This window comes from Papio anubis, chromosome 14, assembly GCF_008728515.1.
Source record: "Papio anubis isolate 15944 chromosome 14, Panubis1.0, whole genome shotgun sequence".
NCBI classification, from domain to species: Eukaryota; Metazoa; Chordata; class Mammalia; order Primates; family Cercopithecidae; genus Papio; species Papio anubis.
The window spans coordinates 104,249,951-104,272,765 of NC_044989.1; the positions used below are offsets into that span (position 1 = coordinate 104,249,951).

Below are 22,815 nucleotides of genomic sequence, written 5' to 3' on the forward strand. Positions count from 1 at the left end.
GCCCGACCGCCGTGGCCCGCCGGAAGTTATTGCCGCTGGCTTCCGGCCCGCTGAGACTGGGGCCTCGATTGCTCCGGATCCGGTCACCACCGTTGCAGTGGAAGAAAGTAGAGTCCGCAGCGGACGGGAAGCGCCGTCATGCCCAAGTATTACGAGGACAAGCCGGAGGGCGGCGCGTGCGCGGGCCTGAAGGAGGACCTGGGCGAGTGTCTGCTGCAGTCGGACTGTGTGGTCCAGGTAGCGCGGCCGGGCGCTCCCGGTGGTGACGACGCCTGCCCCGGGGAGGCCCGGCTCGGCGGAGGGCAGCGGGTCGCCCGCGGCGGCGGTTGGAGTTAACCATCCCGGGCGGAGGTCACAGCTCGGGCTCACTGAACGTGCGCAGATCCGCTGAGCTAGTTCCCTGTGGGGTTAAATCGGAGATAACGATAAACCCACCCTGTGTCGGGTTTTTGCAAAGATTAACCCATTTCAGTTCACGAAGCGTGTATTGCATGCTAGCACTCTGCCGGGTTCTGGAGACATAAAGGAGAATAAGCCAGGTTTCTTGCCTGCCTAGAAATGATGATCTGCAGAATTAATGATTCCAGAGAGTTGCGTAAACCTGGTACACTGCCCTGGCCAGTCGTGTCCCCTGCCCGTTCAGTTGTGACTGAATGTGTGCTCAGTTTGCCTTGTGTTGATATGAATTTGTTTCTAAGTTACAGTTCTCTGCATTCTTGGATGTTAAGTTGTAAAAATAAAGCAACTCCATATTTTCACGATTTGGTATCTTGCTTCCCCTACGCTCTTACTTCACTCCCCTACTACAGACACAGGTCTCCTCAGCACCCTCTCGGAATGCACTGAGGCATGTAGTGAGGTTCAGAGTGGACCTGGGTTCTGGTTTTAGAGCTCAAATAAACCACAAGTGCCTTTTCCAATTACAGAGGCCCGACCAGAGGGCATTCAATTGTGTGCGGTTATCTTTGCATTGGGAGATGTAGTTCCAGAAAGTTGCTGTTATTTCAGAGAAAAGATTACCCCCAAATGGACATCCACTATAGGGCCGTATTAGTGTTTCTGCCGAGTCACAATTTTATGTTTGGTTCACTGATTTTAGCAGTCGGCCATTCTCGCCTCCCAAGGTCTAGTAAAACTTGAGTTATTATAAATTTAAGAGATTATCTCGCCCAACTTCCTTACATAAATGAGGAAACTGAGGTACCGCTGTTTTCAGGCTCCCCTGTCCGGGGCTGTGTCCCCTCTGCCCCTTATTCACTGGTGCTGCCATTCAGCCAGCTCCTGGTAAATGCCTCTTAAGTGGCAGGCATGGTGCCTGACACTGGTGATAACGAAGATGAATCAGTTGCAGTCACTACCCATGTAAGCTTGGTGTCATGGGAGAAATAGACATAGTCTAAATTCCTGCCATAAGGCTGTAAGCATTTATTAAACATGTGTTTAATGACTAGATATTGAGGAAAAAAATGCCTTAGCCCAATGGAGAGCATCTGATTTTGCTTCAGAGTTTGGAATCTTCTGAGGTGACATTTGAGCTGAGTCTTAAAAGTTGAATAGCAGTTTATCAAGTAAAGAAGTGGGAACTGTTGTGGTTGTGGGGAAGATCTGAAAGAACAGCAAGTGCAGAGGCAGGGAGACGTGGGAGGGCCCAGAGGAGCTAGCGTCCTGCAATACGGGAATGCGAGAGAAGCCTGAGGGGAAGGTTGCAGCCAGGTGTGAAGGCCTGCGCGTGTGTCAGAGTGAGGAGACTGGATTTTATCTAGACGTTCAGCACGGAAGGCCACGTTGATTAGTCAAGGGAAGAAAGTACACCGAGTAGGACTGAGGAAAGAAAGTCCAAGCGGAGGATAATAGCAGCAGCACAGAGAAGTCCAAGCTGGCTTTCTGCAGCGGTTGATACAGCAAACATGTATGGAGTGCCAGGCTCCGGCTCAGGGAACAAACACTGACGAATGGGACATGTCCTCTGCAGTGTAGAAAGCGGGGCCGTTTGGCTGGAATGCTGTAGGTAGAGATTGTGGTCGCCACAGCTGGTACAGACTTTGCTTTTCCCGCCATTGAATATGTGGCCTTACCAGTGCTCAGTTTGGTCAGCCAGAAAACGTGATGCTTATAAACAGTTCCTTAGATGGAAGTTCGTTTACAGGTTGCGTTAAATTCATTCTGAGTGGTGACTTCAGCTGGAGTGTAAAAGGGCAAAAGTGAAGAGGTTTGCAGGTCCAGAACCATCTCCTACAGTCTGTTGGCAGCTACTGCCGACCGCTCCTCACTGGGGACTCTGAAAGACCAAGGAAAGCTCTGCTGAGGTCTTTGCTTGCTGTGTATGGCAACCTTATTTATGATGGAAATTTCTGATTTCTTAAGTTCTTGAATAAAAAGGTTAATCTGATCTTAGGGCAGGTTGGTGCTGTAGTCTCTTCTTGCCAGTCCACCTGAAACCTGCAGCACCTCACTCTAGGGAGAAATTCAACATAAACATGTATTTAGTTCTAGGAGATTGTCAATCTAGGGAGATAGTCAAGGAGTTAGAGGGCCTCAGAGAAACTCAGGGTAATGGTAAGGATGTAAATTCCAGTGGGCCTGGAGGGAAGCAGGGTTTAAAAAGCAGATTCAAAAGGCATCTTTTGAAGAGACTTCTTAGGATTTAATGACTCCTGGATGATCAGGACAATGAAATTCTGCCAGAGGAACTTCACTCATCACAGGATGTCTTCTTTGTCTCCACTAACAGCTTCCAGACCTGCTGACTCTTCATCAGAATCACCTAGAAGCAGCGTGGCTTTTTAAAAGTACAGATTCCGCTGCTGCCCTCACCCCACCCCCAATAAGTTAAAAGTTTCTTTCCTAGGTTGGTTCTTGGGCACAGCCATGTTTGAGAGCACTGACTAATCTTGACCTCAGAAGGCAAAAAAGCTTGGGAGTGTATTAGTTAAAATACAGATTCAAGTACATGTTACAGAGACCCAGAATAATAGTGGCTTAAATAAGATAGAGAATTCTCTTTTTTGTTCTTGTGCCTATAATCAGGGCCTGGTCATTTCCCTCAATCTTCCATGGACACAGACACTGTTATTCTTGTGACTCTGTGCTGTGAAAATAGGAAAATATAGGAAATAGGGTGTTGCTCTCATATTCATGGTCCAAGACTGCAATCATCAGGCGTGGCAACCTGATGGAGTGAAGTGAGGAAGGGGGCAAGCCTCTTTAAAGACCAACCCAGAAGTTCTACACCTGTTTCCCACACATTCCAGTGGCTAGAACTTAGTCACAGGACCACAGCTAAATGCAAGGGTGTCCAGGAGATCCTCACCCAGTCATGTGCTGGATGAAAAGGAAGAGCAGACAGCTAGCAGTGTGTTATTTTGGGTGGAGTGGATGATGAATGACTGTCTCTTAGCTTTAGTGTATCTAGATGGATTTTCACCCCGGGCAGTTGGCAATATAGGTTGAAAGCTTTTGAAAAAGGTAGCTTCTTAGATACAGTTTGAAGAGGCATCAGCTTATAAACTATAGTTACAACCTTTTGTATGGTTAGTCTGTTGTCTGCCTCCACATTGTTCATGTGGGCAAGGCATCCCGCCAGCAGAATTGCAGAGTTTGGAGAGGAAGGAAATTTGCGACTCTGATCCACTTTTGAGAGTCACTGGTGTAGATGACATTTGATATCTAGGACCCAGGCAGACATACAGACTGGAAGGTGGCCAGGATCCTGGGGGACAGGAATACCACAGACATACTACCCTGTAGCTTTTCATAGTAAAAACTAGCGGAGTGTGCCTGGCACTTGGAACATAAAGGTTCTGGGGAGTGGCTGCAGTGATGCGGTTGCAGAGTCAAAATCTGCTTGAGGGAAAATCCCTGATTATGCAGAGCATATGAGCTTTGGGTTACATTTTTCCTGGTGCATGAATGGGCCACGTTTCTATTTAAGTAGTATTCTAGCCCACCTCATACACTTTAGCTATGTAAAGTGTTTCGTACTGACACTAAAAATATTCTGATTTTAGGGTACCCAGTTCACACATTTCACCCATAAGGAAATGAAGGTGTCCCTTTCTAGATATTAATATAAACAATTTAAGGAAAAGTGTCCCATGGAAACCAGTGTTTTCAAGAATTCAGCAGTGTCCTTAAAGTTCCCAAGTTACTTTACAATTTTTTTCATTGTTTAGGCACCAACAGCCCAAATAGATTAACTTTTTTTTTTTTTCTTTTTTTTTTGAGACGGAGTCTCGCTCTGTCGCCCAGGCTGGAGTGCAGTGGCCGGATCTCAGCTCACTGCAAGCTCCGCCTCCCGGGTTCATGCCATTCTCCTGCCTCAGCCTCCCGAGCAGCTGGGACTACAGGCGCCCGCCACCTCACCTGGCTAGTTTTTTGTATTTTTTAGTAGAGACGGGGTTTCACCGTGTTAGCCAGGATGGTCAAGAACTATTTCTTACATAACTCTCTATTTTCCTCTTTTAACACTTTAAAAAAGGACTATTTTCAGGACAATTATTTTGTACTTTGTGAGAAAATTTCCAAGGTGTTTATATTGTTTTCTGTGTCTGTCATAGGAAGGAAAATCCCCTCGGCAGTGTTTGAAGGAAGGACACTGCAGCGCTTTAAAATATGCATTTTTTGAGTGTAGAAGATCAATGGTAAGTGGTTAAAGATTTTTAAAAGCTTATGCTAAAAATTAGCTATATGGAGGTTAAATATATGAATGACTTAATAGTTATAGATGAGTTGCAGTGATATGGTTTGGAAAAAAGGATGTAGATAATAGTTCTTACTCCAGTGGGTTAATGTTAGGTAGCATTCAGGAAAACCCACAGCTCATTTTTATGTTCTTCTGTCACCGTGCTAGCCACAGCTGCTGAACTTCATGCATTTCCGAAAGGGTGAGAATGAAGTCTCGGCAGGTATATATGGGTAAAAGTTACTGTTGGCCACTCTCGAGTTCAGCTCGGTTGGCAAGTGTACACAGACCTCTCGTGTGGAGCTCTAAGCTGTATACACTTGTGCCTTATGTGACTAAGAGAAAGTGCCTGTATCTGTGTTTGAATTTTGGAGGGATGGATTGTAGAAACAGGGCCTAAAAAGATAATTACAAACTGGCGTTCTTTCTAACTTTCTTTGATTTGGAAGATCTACGGAGATCTTTGGAATGGAAACTAAGACCCTTTTCTTGGAGAAAAGTACAAAACCAGAAATAAGATCATCCCATTAAAGGAAGAAAGCACTTCGACCTGAGGATGCTGTGTTTTTTTTTGAGACAGAGTCTCACTCTGTTTCCCAGGCTGGAGTACAATGGTGTGACGTTGGCTCACTGCAACCTCTGCCTCCTGGGTTCAAGAGATTCTCCTGCCTCAGCCTCCTGAGTAGCTGGGATTACAGGCGCCTGCCACGATGCCCAGCTAATTTTTGTATTTTTTTTAGTAGAGACGGGATTTCACCGTGTTGGCCAGGCTGGTCTTGAACTGACCTCAGGTGATCTGCTTGCCTCGGGTTCCCAAAGTGCTGGGATCACAGGAGTGAGCCACCGTGCCCTGTCAGTGCCATCTTCATTACTGTGGTTTTTCTTGGTAGTTCTGATGTCATTGCCTTTTTGATTTTGCTAATAACTGGTTTATTTCTCTCATACAGTGATACCCTTACCAAAATAAGGGGTGTTTAATTAATTATATTGTACCAAATTTGATTTAATTGTATATTTATTTTCAGTTGGATAACAGAGCAAGATTCAGAGGAAGAAAAGGATATTGATACATTATGTTGAAGCCAAGATGGAAGACAACAGATATTTTCTCTGGTCATTAACACAAATAAGCCAAAACAGGAAACAACTTTTTACTATATCTGTTTGGTTGGACCAGATTTCCCCTCCATGGAACACTGACGAAAATGGATGAGTTCTGTTTTTGAATATTTATAAAGTAAATGATTCTCTTGATCCAAGTTATTTTTAGAAGAAAAACCTAATTGAACAGTTATGGGTTGGCAGCATAATAAATGTGTTTTGAGAATTGTTCTAAAGCACAGAGAATGGAAAGACTGTTATTTGCAAACTTGACTCTTCAATCGAATTACACAATTTGTACAGGCCACTGATGTGACTGACAGAGTTGATAACATGGAGCCCATCCAGATGTCTGTTGGGAAAGTTTAGGATGAACTTTTTCTTTATTCAGTCTTTTCCTGTCTAGTTCGAAAATAAATTGTGTTTGATTCCTTAGAGAAGAAATACTTCACGTGTGCTGTGATTCACTGAAGTAATAACCTCAGCACCTCAACAGAATCCACAGGCGTAGCTGGCGCTCGGCCCCAGATTGTGGTGCCCAGGCTCTTTACCATCATCTTCGGACTGCTTGTGTTTCCTGGTTTCATTTTCAGGCTGGCCCTCTCTACATAATGGGCCAGTGTGAGCTCCAAGCCCACATCCTTACGATCCATGATTCAAAAGGGAGAGAGAGAACTTCCTTTTTCAGGGTTCACAAATCAAATCCTATAAAAGGACTCTGGTCTTCCCAGGATCACCTGCCCTTGCATTGGACCAGTCTCTATGGAAAAGGGGATGGGGGCCTGTGATCTTCGCCAGGCCTGGGCTATCTGCGCTGTCATTGCTGACTCCTGTCAGAATCACATGGATGAGCAGTGAGCTGAATCCCAAAAGGAAAGGGGTTTAGAGCAAGTGGAAACAACAGATGTTCACTATAGAAAGCAAGAATGAAAACCATGAAGTGGTTGAAGATTAGCCTTACAGTAATTTTATTCTGATCACTTAATACAGTAGAGTCAAACAGGAATCCAAGTTTCCAACTTTACTTTTGGCATTGAAGAATCACAAACAACCCTAGCGTCTTTATACCTCCATGGTTCACTGGAGTTAAAGCAATCAGGGTGTTGTACAGCTCACTTGAGTTTGTAAAGGTTCTACTAAAAAGTGAGAATTCCACCCCAGCATGGGTCATTGTTGCAGAATATCACAAAGTTCTGTTGAGTGTACTCCTTTTCACTGGGAAAGGGACAGTCATGGTTTTTTTCACTGTATACATATTTAAGTGATAAACTTTTTATTAATAAAAGTAAACAACTCTAAAATGTATATTATAAAGCCCTCTCATCTTTATTAACAGCTTTATTGAGCTTTATTTGGAGAAATACACATACCATCAGATTCACCCTGAAACTTATCAGTTCAGTGGTTTTTATACTGTATCTACAGAGCTACCAACACCACTAATTCCAGAACATTTGCATCACTACAAAGAGCAACCTGTACCCATTAGCAGTCACTTCCCTTCCCCCTCAGCCTCTAAAAGCCACTAATCCACTTTTTATATAACATGTAGCCTTTTGTGACTGGCTTCACTTACCATGTTTTCAAGGCTCATCCCCGTGTAGAATCTATCTGTACTTCATTACCTTTTATTTTTGAATAATACTCCACAGTATAGATGTACCACATTTTATGTATCCATTCATCAGTTGGCACACTTTGGTCTGTTTCCACTTTGGGCTATTATGACTAATGCTATGAACAATGGTGAACAAATTTTGCATGAGCATGTTTCCGTAAGAGCAGAATTACAGGGTCATATAATTCCAACTTTTTTTTTTTTTGAGACACGGTCTCTGCCGTTGCCCAGAATGCAGTGGCATGATTGCAGCTCACTGCAGTCTCACCCAGGCTCCTCCTAACTCAGCCTCCTGAGTAGCTGGGACCACAGTCATGTGCTATCATGCCTGGCTAATTTTTTTGTATTTTTGTGGAGACAGGGTCTCCCCATGTTGCCCAGGCTGGTCTCAAACTCTTGGCTCAGGTGATCCTCCCACCTCGGCCTCCCAAAGTGCTGGGATTACAGGCGTGGGCCGCTGTTCCTGGCCCAACTTTAACATTTGGTGAACTGCCAAAATTTTTCACAGAAGCTGTAGCATTTTACATTTCCACCAACCATCTTTGAGGGTTCCAATTTCTCCACATCACCAGCAGTTATAATTCATGTTTTGATTATAGCCATTCTACTGGGTATGAAGTGCTATCCACCTGAGATTCTGACTTTCATTTCTCTAATGGCTAATGATGTTTGAGCATGTTTTCATGCGCCTATTGGCCATTTGTATGTCTTTGGAGAAACGTCTATTCAAGTCCTTAGTCCAGTTTTCAGTTCAGTTCTTTTTACTGTTGTAACAGTTTTTTGTATGTTGTAGATATGAGTCGCCTAAAGATAAGTGATTCACAGATTCTCCCAATTTGTGGTTTGCCTCCTCACTTTCTTGATGGTATCCTTTGAAGTATAATTTCTAATTTTGGTGAATTACAATTTATTTTTTCTTTTGGTGTATCTAAGAAACCATTGCCTAATCTAAGCTGATGGAAATTTATTCTTTTCATTTAAGAGTTTTACAGTTTTACCTCTTACATGTAAGTCTGTGATTCATTTTAAAAATAATTTTTCAGGCCTTTATTTGCAATCTATTTTTAAAATTTTAATTGTGGTAAAATACATATAAAATTTACTATCTTAACCATTTTTAAGTGTACAGTTCAACAGAGTTGAGTGCGTTCACAATTATGCAACCAATCTCCACAACTCCCGTTTCACTCCACCACCCCTCCACCTCTCTACCCTGACAGTCACCATTCCACTTTATGTCTTTATGAACTTTACTACAGTAAGTGCCTCATGTGGACTCATACCACATTTGTCTTTGACTGGCATATTTCACTTAGTATTATGTCCTCAAGGTTCATCCATGTTGTAGTACATATCAAAATTTCCTTCCTTTTTAAGGCCAAATAATATTCCATTGTACGTACATAGCACATTTTGTTTACTCATCTGTCAGTGGACACTTCGGTTGCTTGTGCCTTTGGGTAACTGTGAATAATGCTGTGTGAATATGGGTATACAGATATCTGAGACCCTGCTTTCAGTTCTTGTGGGTATATACCGACAAGTGGAATTGCTGGAGCACATATTCTATTTTTAAATTTTTTCAGGATCAGCCGTATTGTTTTCCACAGCAGCCGTAGTAGTCTACATTAACAGCACACAAGGATTTCAACTTTTCCACATTCTTGCCTATACTTGTTTTTTTTTTTATTTTTTTAAACAGTGGCCATCCTAATAGGTGTGAAGTATCTCAATGTGGTTTTAATTTGCATCTCCCTAATGATTAGTGGTGAACATAATTTCATGTACTTCTTGGCCATTTGTATATCTCTTTGGAGAGATGTCTCAAGTCATTTTGAATGGGTTAAATCATTCAAATGGTTTAAATCATTTTCAGTCCCTTAAAATGGTTAAGGTGGTAGATGGGTATTAAAAAAATAGGTTGTTTGCTCTTTTGTTGTTGAGTTGAAGTTCCTTGTATATTCTAGATGTTAACCTCTTATCAGGTGCATGATTTGCAAGTATTTTCTCCCATTCTGTAGGCTGCCTTTTCTTTTCTTTTTTTTTTTTTTTTTAAATGCACAGGGGTTTTGCATTTTGGTGTAGTCTAGTTTATTTTTACTTTTGTTGCCTGTGCTTTTCGTGTCATACCCAAGTCACCGCCGACTCCAATGAGGCTGCTCCCGTGTTTTCTTCTAGGAGTTAAGAGTTTTAGCTTTTAAATTATGTCTTTGATCTATTTTGAATTAACTTTTGTATATGGTGTGAATGTCCAGCTTCATTTTTTTGCCTAAGGATAGCTGGTTTTCCCAACACCATTTGTTGAAAAGATGTTCTTTCCCCATCGAATGGTCTTGGCGTCCTGTGGAAAATCATTTGACCATATATGCCAGGGTTTATTTCTGGGCATGCTATTCTCTTTTGCACTTCTGTCTGTACGTATTTATGCCAGTGCCACATTATTTTGATTACTGTAGCTCTGTAATAATAAGCTTTGAAATCAAGAAGTATGTGACCTCCAGCTTTGTTCTTTTTCAGGATTGTTTTGGCTACTTAGGATTCCTTGAGATTCGATGTAAATCTTAGGATGGATTTTTCTATTTCCACACAAAAAAAAATCAGTTGGGAATTTGATGGGGGGGGGGTACATTGAATCTGTAGCTCACTTTTGATAGCACTGTCATCTTAACAATATTAGGTCTTTCAATCCATGTGCACAAGATGTCTTTCCATTTATTGGCATCCTTAATTTCTTTGCAGCAAAATTTTGTAGTTTCCAGTATACAAGACTTTTGTCTCCTTGGTTGTTTATTCCTGAGAATTTTCTTTGTGATGCTACTGTACATAGAACTGTTTCCTTAATTTCCTTTGGAGATTGTTCAACAATGGTGGGTTTTTAACATTTAATTTTTACTGTTAAACATAACCAGTATACCGAAAAGTGAATAGGATGTTCGTATGTTAAGAACAAAGTAATCTCTCATGTAACTGGCCATCCAGATGAAGATAACATTGCCTGAACCCCCTGTAATTTTAGCCTTTTTTAGAGACCCTCTCACTAGCCCCTTTACCACACTCTGCCATTTGCCTTCTCCTTTGACCTTCTGAATTTCGCTCCTTGGGATGCGTTTAGCATAACTGATTACATAGAGAGAAAAACAGTGTGGTCCAGTGCTGAAATAGGAAAGATTTCAGTTGACCACCACAAAACCACCATCTGTTCATCTGTTTATTCAACAAACTTTAGGTCCTTCACGGCAGGCATTACACTTGCTCTTGTGAATACAGAGGGGACTGACAGTGGACAGCATATGCATGATACAGTCGTCACAGTCAACACTGAAGGAGAGGAACTTTTTCTGAAAGGGCCAACTTCATTTGTGGGGAGAAATCACCATAGAGGAAGACAGACCTAAGACCAGCTTTACAGGAGGGGTGAGGATGCTCCGGAGAGGTCCAGATCCGAGGGGCTATAGACCAGGCCTGGGGGTGCAAGGATGGAAATTATGGGATGGTTCTCAAGAGATACAGGTCTCAGTGGCTGATGGGATGTGGAGGAGAAAATGACCCCAAGGTCATCTATTAGAGGGAGATCAGCCAGCTTGGAGGAGGAGGGGCATGAGCACACTGTGTTTGAGATGACTGTGACACAGGCAAAGTGACAGGCACAGTGCTTGCAAGTATAGGCAATCTGGACCCTGGGGGAGAGTCTGGGATGGACCTAGAAGTTTAGGCGTCACTAGCATATAAGTGACCGTTTGTTCAACAGGAATGTGTAAGATTTTTCAGGAAGAGCATCTTAAGTGAGAAAGTTATGGACGGACCCCAGGAGAACACCACGCCATTACTGGCAGGTGGTGGGCGACAGCCAATCTGAGAGTGAGGAGGGACGGTCAGAGACGTAGGACCACCAGGAGAGAGTCAGGCCACAGACACCAAGGGAGGGCCGGGTGGCGAGGAGGAGGAGGCAGTGAAGTGCTGTGTCTGTCTCCATCCATCTAACACAGCATCCTCCTCGGAACCATGGGGACAGAAGTATGTTTCCTACCCTGTCTACTCAGCTTTTTCTGTTACGTGGGACAACAGAGTGTGAAAGACCTGCCTGGACTGGCTTGCAAGGCGCATGGGGCCTGGTGCAGGAAGAAGTCATGGCAAAGACACGGGCGCGGTGGAGGGGTCTAGAGAGCGTGGGCATTCTGAGGCTGCACCCTGGGAGCCCTGTCATAGCCTGGAGAGCCATAGCTAATAAAAACAAGACCAAGCTACTCTCCGTCTGCCTGCTGTTGGCACAGGATGGGGGTGGAACTGCATGGAGGGCGCAGCCTCAGGCCGGAGAAGTCTGCCTGGTGTCCCTGGCAGGGGAGGGAGGGCCTGTGCAGGCCACAGCTCACAGATCCCACCACACTGCAGAGCACCGTGAAGCCCCCACCAGTTTTCCCCACTTAAAAGTCACCATTTGGCCACCAGACAAATCGTAGACTGATCCTGGGGCCGATGTCCACTGTGCTGGCTGGTACCCACAGTTAGCGTCAGCGAGGCATCAGGAGGTCAGTGGCGGCCAGGGCCCCTACTGGGAGCAGACAGGCTGCCAAACACAAGTTTCCATCTCTACAACCCAGCTCTCCTCTCTCTGCCAGAGGCTGCGCTGCCTGATGTTCACAGGAATGAAAGATCTTTTTGGTCAGCATATACCTCTCAGAATTTTGCTTTTTTTTTTTTTCTGTCTTCCTGATTTCAAATACTGGATTTTATCCACTGTAAATTTGATTACTTCCTACTTTTGGAAATAACCAGGGCCTCTGAGAAGAGGGCACTTTTGAAAGTGTAAAAACCATCACGGATCCCGATAAGCCAGCTCTGCCCCTCTCCGGAGGCCCTCATGGGCAACCGGGGGCCAGATCAGGCTGCCTGAGCTGTTTTCTGCTGCCCACTCCTCTCCAACCTTCCTTGACCCCCTTGGTTCTGTCATCACTGCCATCCCTGCAGGTTCCATAGGGAGCTTGTGCTTCTGGGCCGGGGTTCCTCCTGTGCACAGCACAGCGGTGCCCTCACTACAACTTACGGAAAATCAGCTCTTAAGAGGGGCTTGTACAGGAGAACATTTTGGGGTGCAAGTGACAAGAGAGTTTGTCCATCTCCAAATGCAGAGTTCTGTGAGGGCCTGCCTGCCTGGAGGAAGTGCTGGTCCTAGAAGAGCCATCCCAGGAGCACGATGGGACATGAGGCCAGTTCCTTCTGTCCATGTGTTCCCAACACCCCTAAACACAGAACAGCTCTTCTCCCCCAGGCGTGAGAAAAGAGAAAGGCTGGCAGCCCTTCAGAGTGACCAGAGATCTGCTGCTCGTTACTACAACACGAGGAGCACTCAGTACTGCTGAGGACACTGTGAGAAGCCTCTATTCAAAAATGGTGCCAACCTGCGGGGTGATGCTAGTAGAGAACAGAGGGTGGTTACCCCGTAGAACAACATATAACTAAGTAACTTCCCCCCATGACTAATCATTTCTGTTCTCGGAAAAATCACAGATCGGGAAGCTCCAACCTCCAGCTCCTCTTACCTTCCTCCAGTGCAAAGCCTCCCTGGGACAGCTCCCCTAGATCTGGGCAGCCAGACTGTGCCAAGTCATCTACTAAGCAGAGACTCAACAGGAAACCAAAGCGGGGAATGGCATGGGGAGGGAGGGCAGGAAGCAGCTCACGGTGGCTGATGTCTGGGCGTCCTGACATGTCTTCTCCTTGGCTTAACTTTAAAGAGAAGCAAAATTAGGCCTGGCCTTGAGGGATTCCCTCTGACCTTAGCATACTCTAAGCACAACACAGGACTGACACCAAGATGATTCCAGATGGAGTAATCTAAATGCAGAACTGAAACCATAAATATCCTAGAAATAAGAACAGGTAAATGCTGAAAAATCATCCTGGGACATGACAGTGAAGGTAGAAACTATTAATAATATTAAACTGAGCACGGCCCACGCACCAAGCAAGGTGCCAGTGAGCACTTTAGTCCAGCCCCTCGTCGCAGGCACGCAGCCACACCACCGTGCGCACAAGGACATGGCTGCCCCCTATGTCCCACCTTCCATGGTGAAGCCAGGACTCCATTTCAGAACAAGCATCAAAATGAAAGACAGGTATATGTGACTATATAAACCATTTAAAATATTGTATAACCCCCTACCACAGACCAAAAGACAGCTGACAAATAGGTTAAAAAGTGTGCAACATATGACTGGGGTTAATACATTGTATATTACAAACAATCTACATGAAATAGGCCAACACTCCAATGAAGTCACAAAAATAGAAATATCATAAGGTATAAAAGATGTTGAGTGTTCACAGTAATCAACGCAATGGACATTGAAACGAGGTGCACTGCTACCATCAGTGAGAATAAAGGGAAAAGGCACATGTTATTTTTGGTGGTAGCTTAAATTTCTAGGAGTCTGGTAATACTGAAAACTCCAAGAGTTAAACATTTCAATCATTCTTTAATTGTACATTTCCAGTGAGAGGAATTTTTCCAAGGGAGATAACGGGTCGTGTGTGCCTAGAAGATGGCACGGTGGTGCAAGATGCAGTCCTGGTGGCGGTGAACAGGGTCACTATCAATACAAGTGGAACTGCATTTTGACAAGTCATACAACAAGGACTGGGTTACCCACGGAGGTGATGTGGTCCATGTTCACGGACGGAAAGGCAACAACAATGGCTGCCATTTACGAGCACCTGCTTCCGCGGCGTGCTGCACGTTCCTCATGAGGACGGTACCGTTGTTGTCCACACTTTGCACACGAGGACACGGAGGCTTGGAGAGGTCAAGCAGCTTGCTCAGAGTCACCAGCCAGTGAGGGGCAGAACCTGGACTGGGACCTGGTCTGGCCGCTCCCAAAGTCCTCGACCCTGTTGCCCCTCTGCTTCAGATTAGGCAGAAACAAGCTTATAAAATGGAAGTCTCCCACGGTCCCATGTTTACAAACATATGTACTCAGCACCCGAGCTCTCAACGCAATGCCCAACAACAACGGTCCCGTCACAGGCTGGTCACATAGAACTAGTCCTCCCAATAGGATCAATCAGGCAAGACCACATTTAATATCTTGTCAGTTATTTATTATGTGTCATTCTAAAGACTAGCACATTTACAGCATACATGGCTTTGAATGACCTAAGAATATATAAAACAGTAACTGTATGTTTATATATATATATTAATACTGCCCAAAACAAATAAATAAAGGTATCATAATGCACTAAGCTTGGCAAATACAATTACGTAGGGACAAAACTGTATTATACAATATTTTTACATCTTTAAAGGAAACTAAAGGCAACTGTGCTCTGTAGAAGCTCTGACAGAATCCACATGACATTCCCGGTTTTCCACAGATCTCTTTTCTTTTTAAGTGGGGAGGCATTGTAAGGAACACTGGATGGAATAGACGGAACCTCTATTTTATGGTAACCTGTAAAACTGCCTTCCCTGCACCTCTGAAAACTCGAAACTCCTAGAGAAGAGAGAAGCTGCTGGCCTCCAGGGCTGCGCAACACACACCCTTGCAGGTGCCGGACGCCCAGGAACGATGCCTTCAGAGAGAATCCTGAAACCCGGACCTTTTCTACAGCATTTGCCAAGTCTTACAGTTTTATGGTGACCCATTACATAAAGCGAAAATTGGGAACATAATTCGTATAAAGGTGCCACATGCAAAACTGCTGACAGATGATCAACATCTGCTATATTCCCTTTGATAAGTGCAGATATTTAATGCTCTTCAGACAAAAAAGATCTGAAAGCTATGTGAGTAATACTTGTATTTTTTAAAAGCAAGGAGATTTTTTTAAAGTTAAAATGAGAAAAGATGGAACTAAAAATTTACCAATTAAATGAGATGGTGGGGAGGTGAAAGGGTAAATCAGCCATATTGAAACGAACTGTCTGTGAACAGAAACTGACATTTAAAAAGGAGACTCTGACACCAGCAGCAGCCACCTGTGCAGTGGGTTTGGCGGGCAGGAGCTTCTCGGCCTCCTGCCTGCCACAGTGAACCCAGCTTTGAGGGAGCAGCAGAGAGCTTCATCCTTCATTAAAGTGTCCTCCACAGACATTTTCCTCCCTGCAAGCATCGGGAGACAGCAGGCTCTGCTTGCGTGCTGACTTCTGAGTAGGAGCAGGTCTGGAAGGTCATCCAGTTCTACCCCTACCTGATGCCCTCTCCCTCTGTGTTCCTGCTAATAAGCAGTCCTCCCCGTGCCTCAGCACCCCTGGCCCAAGTTTGTTACATGTTTCTAAAGGAACCAGAAGAATCTCTAGGTTTTTAGACGTAAGAATTTCTAGGAGGTTCACAAATCATTAGGATCAGCATCATTAATATGTGCCATATATATTTCTTTGACAACCTTTTCAAGAACATGTAAACATCATAAACAGAATCAATAAAACATATAAACTCCTAAGAAAAAAAGTCTGCTATGTGCAGATAAGACTCATCATCATCTTATAAAAGATGACCAGACACAATTTTCTATGAAATTCCTAAGTTTTATGGCCCATAAATCCCTTTCAAAATCTCATTTGAGGAGAATAATTTCAACTGTTTCTCAATTGTCATCTTACATAAGAATGAGAATAAGAAAGTAACAATTATTGCAAACCTAAAAATAAGACACTTTTATCAGACGTTCAAACACGATTGTACTGTCTTTTCGAAGATGAATTGGAAATCCTGCAAAAAAAAATTTTCCGAAAATATTTAGGTTTCTACTATCTCTATGGTCATAAATTCCCCATGGGGATGTTGACATGCCACATCTGAAGCCCTAGATTAACATCTAGAGAAGAAGGGGAAATGTGTCCTCTGGGTGTGGGGAAGCCTAGGCAGGGAGCTTCAGAGAACAGGAGACAGGCTAAAGGGACCTTACTGCTGGCTTTGTGTCTCCAGCAGACTCCCTGTTCTGTAACTCATGAGGGACAGAAAAAAGAGTGGCCCCAACTGTGTGGGGTGCCTTGCAGATGTTACCTTCTAACCAAGTCTTATCTCCCGTTGATTTATCAATCTTTCTTTCAACTTCTTCAGGTGGTGGTGTAGTTGGATAATTCACCAGAACCTGTTATTCTCAGTGCATGAGATGGTGCTAGCTTCTTTCCCCAAATCACATTTATTGGTCTGCCTACGATCCAATTATTTAATTTATTATTTACTGTTTTACATTCAGATTTTTACAAAGTGGATTGTAATTCAATGGTCACTTTTGAGTTACTCTGTAGAAAAATAAGTGAGCAAGTAGGCGTCTGAAAAAGTCTTCTAGCATTTCGGACAAACCTAGCTTGATTCATGTAGGTAACTATTGATGAGATCTGTGTAGTTTACAGCCAAAGGCTATTGAAATGGGCAGTTGTTACTGTCCACACTATTGAGCCAAACATTACCTCCTATTGATTCCAATGGGAAAAAAAACCCCCAAAAAACAAAAAACATGCTCCAGAAACTCTTTAGTGAAATGTTTCTTTTTTTTAAAAAAAAAAAAAACACAAAAAATAAAAACCAATCCTTCGGGTCTTCTTGAAGAATTCATATATGACACTAGAGGGTACCCACATTTATTATGTAACAGCTAATTAGAGGAAACCGTGTGTTCACGTTTCAACTTTTCCGTAAGTCCCTTCGGGAGGCCTGTAATGCCTGGGGAAAGCCTTCAGCTGCAGGGAATTAAATGCATATTTGCGACTTCCAACATTCTTCATTGTATTTTCTCTTCGACAACCCTCACTGGGGAAAAAAACAAGCACAAGAAATGACAGCAGTAAAAAAGGAAAAAAGAAAAGACTTAAACTAAGATGAAATGAACTGATTATTTTCATAACATTAAAAAAAAGATTAATTTAAATGGGTGCCGGACTCATTTACAACAAATACATACGTAAGATGGCAGGTTTCTGAACAAGGCAACTAAGAAGCACAGAGACGGACACATGCTGCATGGGGCTGTGAGTTGTGCGTTCCTAAAAGCAGCACTGTAGCTAAGTGGAAGCAAACGTTTTCCAAGTGAATGGCTTCATGTAGCTCATGTCTGAGTCATCTGGGGTTCTACCATAACTTGTGGTTCCAAGATTCTCTTACATAGCAAATGAAGTGGAAAGAGAAATACTACTACTCTTACTAAAGTTGCACTTCAGAGCTTTAAAGAGCCGCACTTTTCTATATTAGCAAGAGCTGTAGTCACATCGAATTCAAAATGCGGACTTTCCTTGCAGAATTCAACAGGTAGCAAAGCCAGCTGGCTAGGGAGGCTGTTCTGGTCTGCTGTCTCCCAGAGGACAGTTGTTCTGGGTGCCAGGTAATCCAGTGGGTTCATGCACTGTCTGCAGAGCAGCCTGGCAATCAGGGCTGGAATGTTATGAGGGAGGGATCTCACCGAGTTCTGGTAGCAGCCAGTCACCCTTCCACAGGTGGGCTGCCCCCATGTGTTCCCTCTTGCACAGGTGCCACTGAGCCAGTGAGAGCCCACAGGTACCCTTCCCTAGAGAACTCACTACCAGCGTCATCCCCAGCTGCATTTGATGGAGGGTTGCCATGGCAATCCAGGGGACAAAAACAAACATTGCGTGAGGTGGCCTCACCTGCTCAGTGAGCGCATCCAGGGAGTTCTCTGGGAAATGTTCAGGTGTAGACATAAAACTAACTGGCAAAAGCGATTTTAAACATAAATGACTTCCCACAGCACAGTATAACTTGATAGCTTTATACTGGTCTAAGACTAGCAGTGAAATCAACTAGTTATCAAATTTAGTACAAAATTCCCCTTATGAGATGTAAAATTTGCAGTTACCAAGAAACAGTGATTTTTTTAAAAAACTTCAAATTATGTGAAGACCATTATGTCATGCATTTAAAAAAAAACATTAGTGGCAATTGCTCAAGCCTTTTAAAGTGAAAATGACAGTCTCATTATCAAGAACATGTAAAATACTTTTGGTAAGACAGTAATTTTTATTCAAAAGCTAAGCTCCGATAGTTTAGAAAAGTATCCACCTGGTTGTTATAACTAATTTGGTAACTTGGATATGCTTTCTTGTCACAGAGCCTCAAGGCCTCAGCTAGATGTGTGTCATCTGAGCTGAACACCTAGGCCACAGGAGCAGGCCCCCTGGAGCAAGGAACAATCATGTTTGCCTAACATTCATTCAGTAATCAAAAACGTACTTCCACTTAAAGCAGAAGCTATAGGTTCTTATATACAGTTAATCTCCTTTAATCTTTGGAAACTCTTACATTAATGAACTACTTCAGATATGGCTTCTCCATTTATATAGAAACGTACAAACTGCTTAAAAACCACCTATCACTAGTAAACACTAAACTGCCGTGAGGCGCGAGGCAGAATAATTTGTGAACTTTGACGTTATCTTTTATTTACATGCTAAAGGAGCTAGTGCCTAGTTTAGCTGGCTGAACACATCAGACGTGAAATTATAATAAAGATTATACTTTCATTTCAACGTAGTTTTCAAATCAAATTGTATTTACTTTCCCCCAGATGTCTGAATTTGCAAAATCCGGCTGATGTGGCTGATCTACAAGCCGACAGTCATTCCGCCACCTGCCTGTGCGGATGAGCTGGCAAGAGGGCCCGGGGCGCGGTGTGCAGAGGTGGCGAGGGCAGCCTGTGCTAACTGGGGCTTCCTGCTGCAGAGGCCAAGCTGCTGCCCTAAGGCAGGACACCTCCACTGATTACATTGGCTGCATACTTTTTAGGAATCAATGGTACATGTTGAGGTGGTCTTAGATAGATTTTAGCAAGAGGGACTTAATTATTTCAAAGCTCCACGATTATTTTATTATATCAACAAATTATTTCTTTCCAAGGGCATCCATTTTTGAAATGAAAATTAAAATGGACACCCCAAATGACAGGTAATTTTAGGGAATCCTCTAGTTTTCCGGTTCCAGTGGGGTCTTCTACTTGAGAACTCATCTGCAGGCATCAGGATCTTAGTGATTCTATGGCCAAGCATGGCGTGGCTGCTACACCTGCCACTTTGTGGGGGAACAGGCCATCGTGTTAAAATCTCTGCTGGAACCAAGCCATAGGTGTAAATGGTGACTGTCACCCTAGTTGAAAAAACTTACACAACAATTTTATAAGACCAACCAAAGAGAGCCACTCCTGATCATGGTTTCCCTGAACACCAGGAGCTGGTTGACATTGACAGTGCCTCAGCACTACTACTGTGCAACTAAAAACCATCACTAAATGTCAGTGACCCCTTTCTTGAATCATCTCCCCATCTTTGTTTCATCCTATTTCTCACTAAAGCAAGTAAGATTTTGAATATGTATTTGGCCTGATTTCATGAGTTAAAAGGCCTTAGTGACATTAAAATTCAGCATAAAGGGAGAGCAACGGAGTTTCTTTTCTCAAATACTTTAAGTTTTAAAAAGCCAACACCAGCCCACTGCCTAGGCTAATCTCATGGTGTCCTTCTGGTAGCTCTCCAAGCGCACAGGCGGCATACTGATGTTCACCCAGCCCCTGGTGGAGAGAAACGAAGAACCTTATCTCGCTCCCTTTGGTCTCATTTCTCTCAGCCCAAGGGCCAAGCCCACATGGGCGAAAAGGTGTGGTGACAATCAAGGATCAGGCCGTGGTGTCCTTGAGGCCCCCTGGGAGGGGCTCCTCGGCCTGGGCACAGCTTCTCTGTGCTATGGGGCAGGGGCCTGGGAGGGGCCCTTAGGGGATGCCACAGAAGCATCCCTGAACCCTGGGAGAGGGAGGGGTGCTGTCTGCAGTCACAGGGCCTCCCTCTGTGCATGGGCTCTGCCCAGCCACTAGCCCTGCTGTGGAGGTGGGAGTGCGCGTGAGTCACCACTGCAGGCACTGGAACCACATTACCAGGAGCAGGACCAGGAAGCTGTGAAATGGGACCTGGAGGAGGCTGTGGACTGTTTCTTGCTTTCAAATAATGCAAACAAGATGGTCTCAGGTGAAGTGCACGCCTCAATGTGAAAGAGGGAAAGTGGCAAACATGCCTTTCAAATAATCACAGGCTGGACAGGACGCTGCCCAGGGACTGCTGTCATGCTACCAGAGCTTACACCACCCAGGAGCTGGCGTTTGGTGAGAGACTCCCTACTGAAGGCTGCCAGGAGCTATGCCACAAGAGCCACCTCATTTATTTTAGAAGAGACAAGTGAACATGCTGCACTTGGAGAAGCGTGGATTCACTTACGGGGTGACACACAGGTGACACCTGCCCTGGGAAGCCTGCAGTGCTCAGGATGGTCTTACGCTTTAGAATGTAAAGTGTCGAGTCTAGCATTTGCCATTCATTGCTAACCACTTCTAAGATTCCTAGGACCCAGACTCTGAGATGATACCAAATGAGAGAAAGCCCGGGGAAAGGTCTGGGAGTCCTGGAGGGAGGACTTTTGTGGCCGACTGGATTTCTGGGCATGCGTGGGTGTCAAGTTTCTGGAAAAGCAAACTTCTCTAAATTCATTCCCATTTTTCTGGCCTGGTTAAAAAAAATTGTCTTCATCAACTACAGTGTATGGGGAACTAGCCGGAGATAGAAAGTGGGGGCACAACGTAATATGAACTGGAAAACAGAGAAGCCGCTGCCTGTCCTGCACAGGGTGTGGGGAGTTCTTCCTGATCTATTTGGTCACCTTTACAGGTGTACAGTTACCCTCTGCCCCACATGGGTGTTAAGGTTACACTTCATCGCGTTGCAGGGAATGCCGCGTGAGGACTGAGGGGCACTGGCAGAAACCAGAGCGCCTGCTGCTCTCACGGCTCCATCCACCGCAACTGCCCACAAGTCAGGGATCATTTTTTTTGGCAATTTTTCTTTGATTTGATTTGATTATCAATCATATTTGATTAGTAAGAGAGAAAAGATGTTGGAACTTTAATCTGCAATTAAAGATACCATTTTTAAATGAAAAATACTGCTTTAAAATAAATAAAAGTATATAACTTTAACAGCCTTTGGTGACTATATGCATTAATTCCTCAAACCAGCTGAATGATCCTTACATGGTGAAGAGTAAATCTAATGTCATATGCAGTAGGTGCTCTTTCTGTGTCTGGTGTATGCAGTGGGTGATCTTTCTGTGTCTGGCGTATGCAGTTGATCTTTCTGTGTCTGGCGTATGCAGTAGGTGCTCTGTGTTTGGCGTATGTAGTGGGTGATCTTTCTGTCTGGCGTATGCAGTAGGTGCTCTTTCTGTGTCTGGCGTATGTAGTGGGTGATCTTTCTGTGTCTGGCATATGCAGTAGGTGATCTTTCTGTGGCGTATGCAGTAGGTGCTCTTTCTGTGTCTGGCGTATGCAGTGGCTGATCTTTCTGTGTCTGGCGTATGCAGTAGGTGCTCTTTCTGTGTCTGGCGTATGCAGTAGGTGATCTTTCTGTGTCTGACTGTGTCTGGCTCTTGCTACAGTGTACTACTGTATTCACAGCTTTGTGTCATCCTTAATTGGAAATAATAAACATAAGCAAGGAAATGGTAGGACTCTGCAAACTGTTTGCTACTGTAATTCAGGGACTACGCTTTGAAATGAAAGCAGAAAGTACATGTCCTATTAGATAGGTTTTTCTAGATGAGCCGGTTATAAAGCATCTGTCTTTTTCTTTTTGTTTGTCATTGAAAGGAAAGGAAGGGTTAGCAGTACACTTAAAGAATAGTATCAAATATACAAATTCTCTTCAAACAGAACTGCTTTCTCTTGGAAACAGGGCACATGAGAGGTACAGGTGATAGATAGTTGTACATCAGAAGGTAGAGACGTGGTACAAGGAATTCCAGGCCAGCTAAACAGTGCAGTGACAGGGTACCGTAAGAACATGTTACAAGCACTGAAGATGCTACAGGAGCTAAACAAACAAGTCTTCTTGGTGAAATAATTTGGCAGATATTTACAGTTCAGAAGAACAAAACGTCAAAATGTAAGGCATGAAATATTTCTTGGCAGACCACGCTTTGACACATTCCTTCTGTCCAGTTAGGTACACGGTGGCTGGACATGTTCTGGCACTTTTGTTTTTCTTGTGACTTATTAATTTTTCAGAATGATACTCATTTGCAACGCAATTTGGTCACCAGGTATGCTATGCTCAGAAAGAGCCACACAATCAGTAAATTGGGGCTCAGAGCCAATAAAGGAATGGAACAGAGGAGGCTGGGGTCTAGCCTTAAGTCTCGGATGGGCACCAGGCCGCTCAAGTTCTTCTGGGTGACTACCTCCCGTGTTCCAATGCTGTGAAAAGGAAAAAGTTTGGGAGAAAGAAAAACGAAAAAGGAAAGAAAATAAAGAAAGAAAGAAGACACATGCGATGGGTTTTATCAAAAAGGATGGGATAAAGAAGAGAACCAAAAGATAAGGTTAAACAAAAACGAAATGAAGTCACAAGAGAAAGAAAAGATGGAAT

General features: G+C 43.9%; 2 protein-coding genes across 20 annotated transcripts in view; one reads left to right on the plus strand and one right to left on the minus strand.

Moving 5' to 3' along the window:
• The first annotated feature begins 23 nt into the window (after window positions 1–23).
• LOC101011139 (cytochrome c oxidase assembly factor 5) lies at window positions 24–7,087 on the plus strand. The gene is made up of 3 exons (XM_003909010.4): window positions 24–237; window positions 4,557–4,640; window positions 5,707–7,087. Exons 1-3 carry the CDS (start codon window positions 139–141, stop codon window positions 5,746–5,748), a joined length of 225 nt encoding a protein of 74 aa, XP_003909059.1. The 5' UTR covers window positions 24–138; the 3' UTR covers window positions 5,749–7,087.
• INPP4A (inositol polyphosphate-4-phosphatase type I A) overlaps window positions 1,411–22,815 on the minus strand; it is a 158,712-nt gene continuing 137,307 nt past the window's right edge. For 10 of the 19 annotated variants that reach the window (XM_009184711.4, XM_009184726.4, XM_009184717.4 and 7 more), the window contains one exon: window positions 13,311–22,643. In XM_009184711.4, the coding sequence (XP_009182975.1) occupies window positions 22,463–22,643 (181 nt within the window). In that variant the 3' untranslated portion in view covers window positions 13,311–22,462. Of the gene's footprint in view, window positions 2,279–13,310; window positions 22,644–22,815 lie in introns of those variants that run through there. The other 9 variants (XM_009184716.3, XM_009184722.3, XM_021925091.2 and 6 more) reach the window with 5 other exon arrangements.

Excerpts from the sequence above, each read along its gene's own strand:
- LOC101011139 (XM_003909010.4), top strand. The coding sequence starts at position 139 with ATGCCCAAGTATTACGAGGACAAGCCGGAGGGCGGCGCGTGCGCGGGC. Across the intron at positions 238-4,556 it reads AGTCGGACTGTGTGGTCCAG|GAAGGAAAATCCCCTCGGCA; the intron begins GTAGCGCGGCCG and ends TGTCTGTCATAG. Across the intron at positions 4,641-5,706 it reads TTGAGTGTAGAAGATCAATG|TTGGATAACAGAGCAAGATT; the intron begins GTAAGTGGTTAA and ends ATTTATTTTCAG.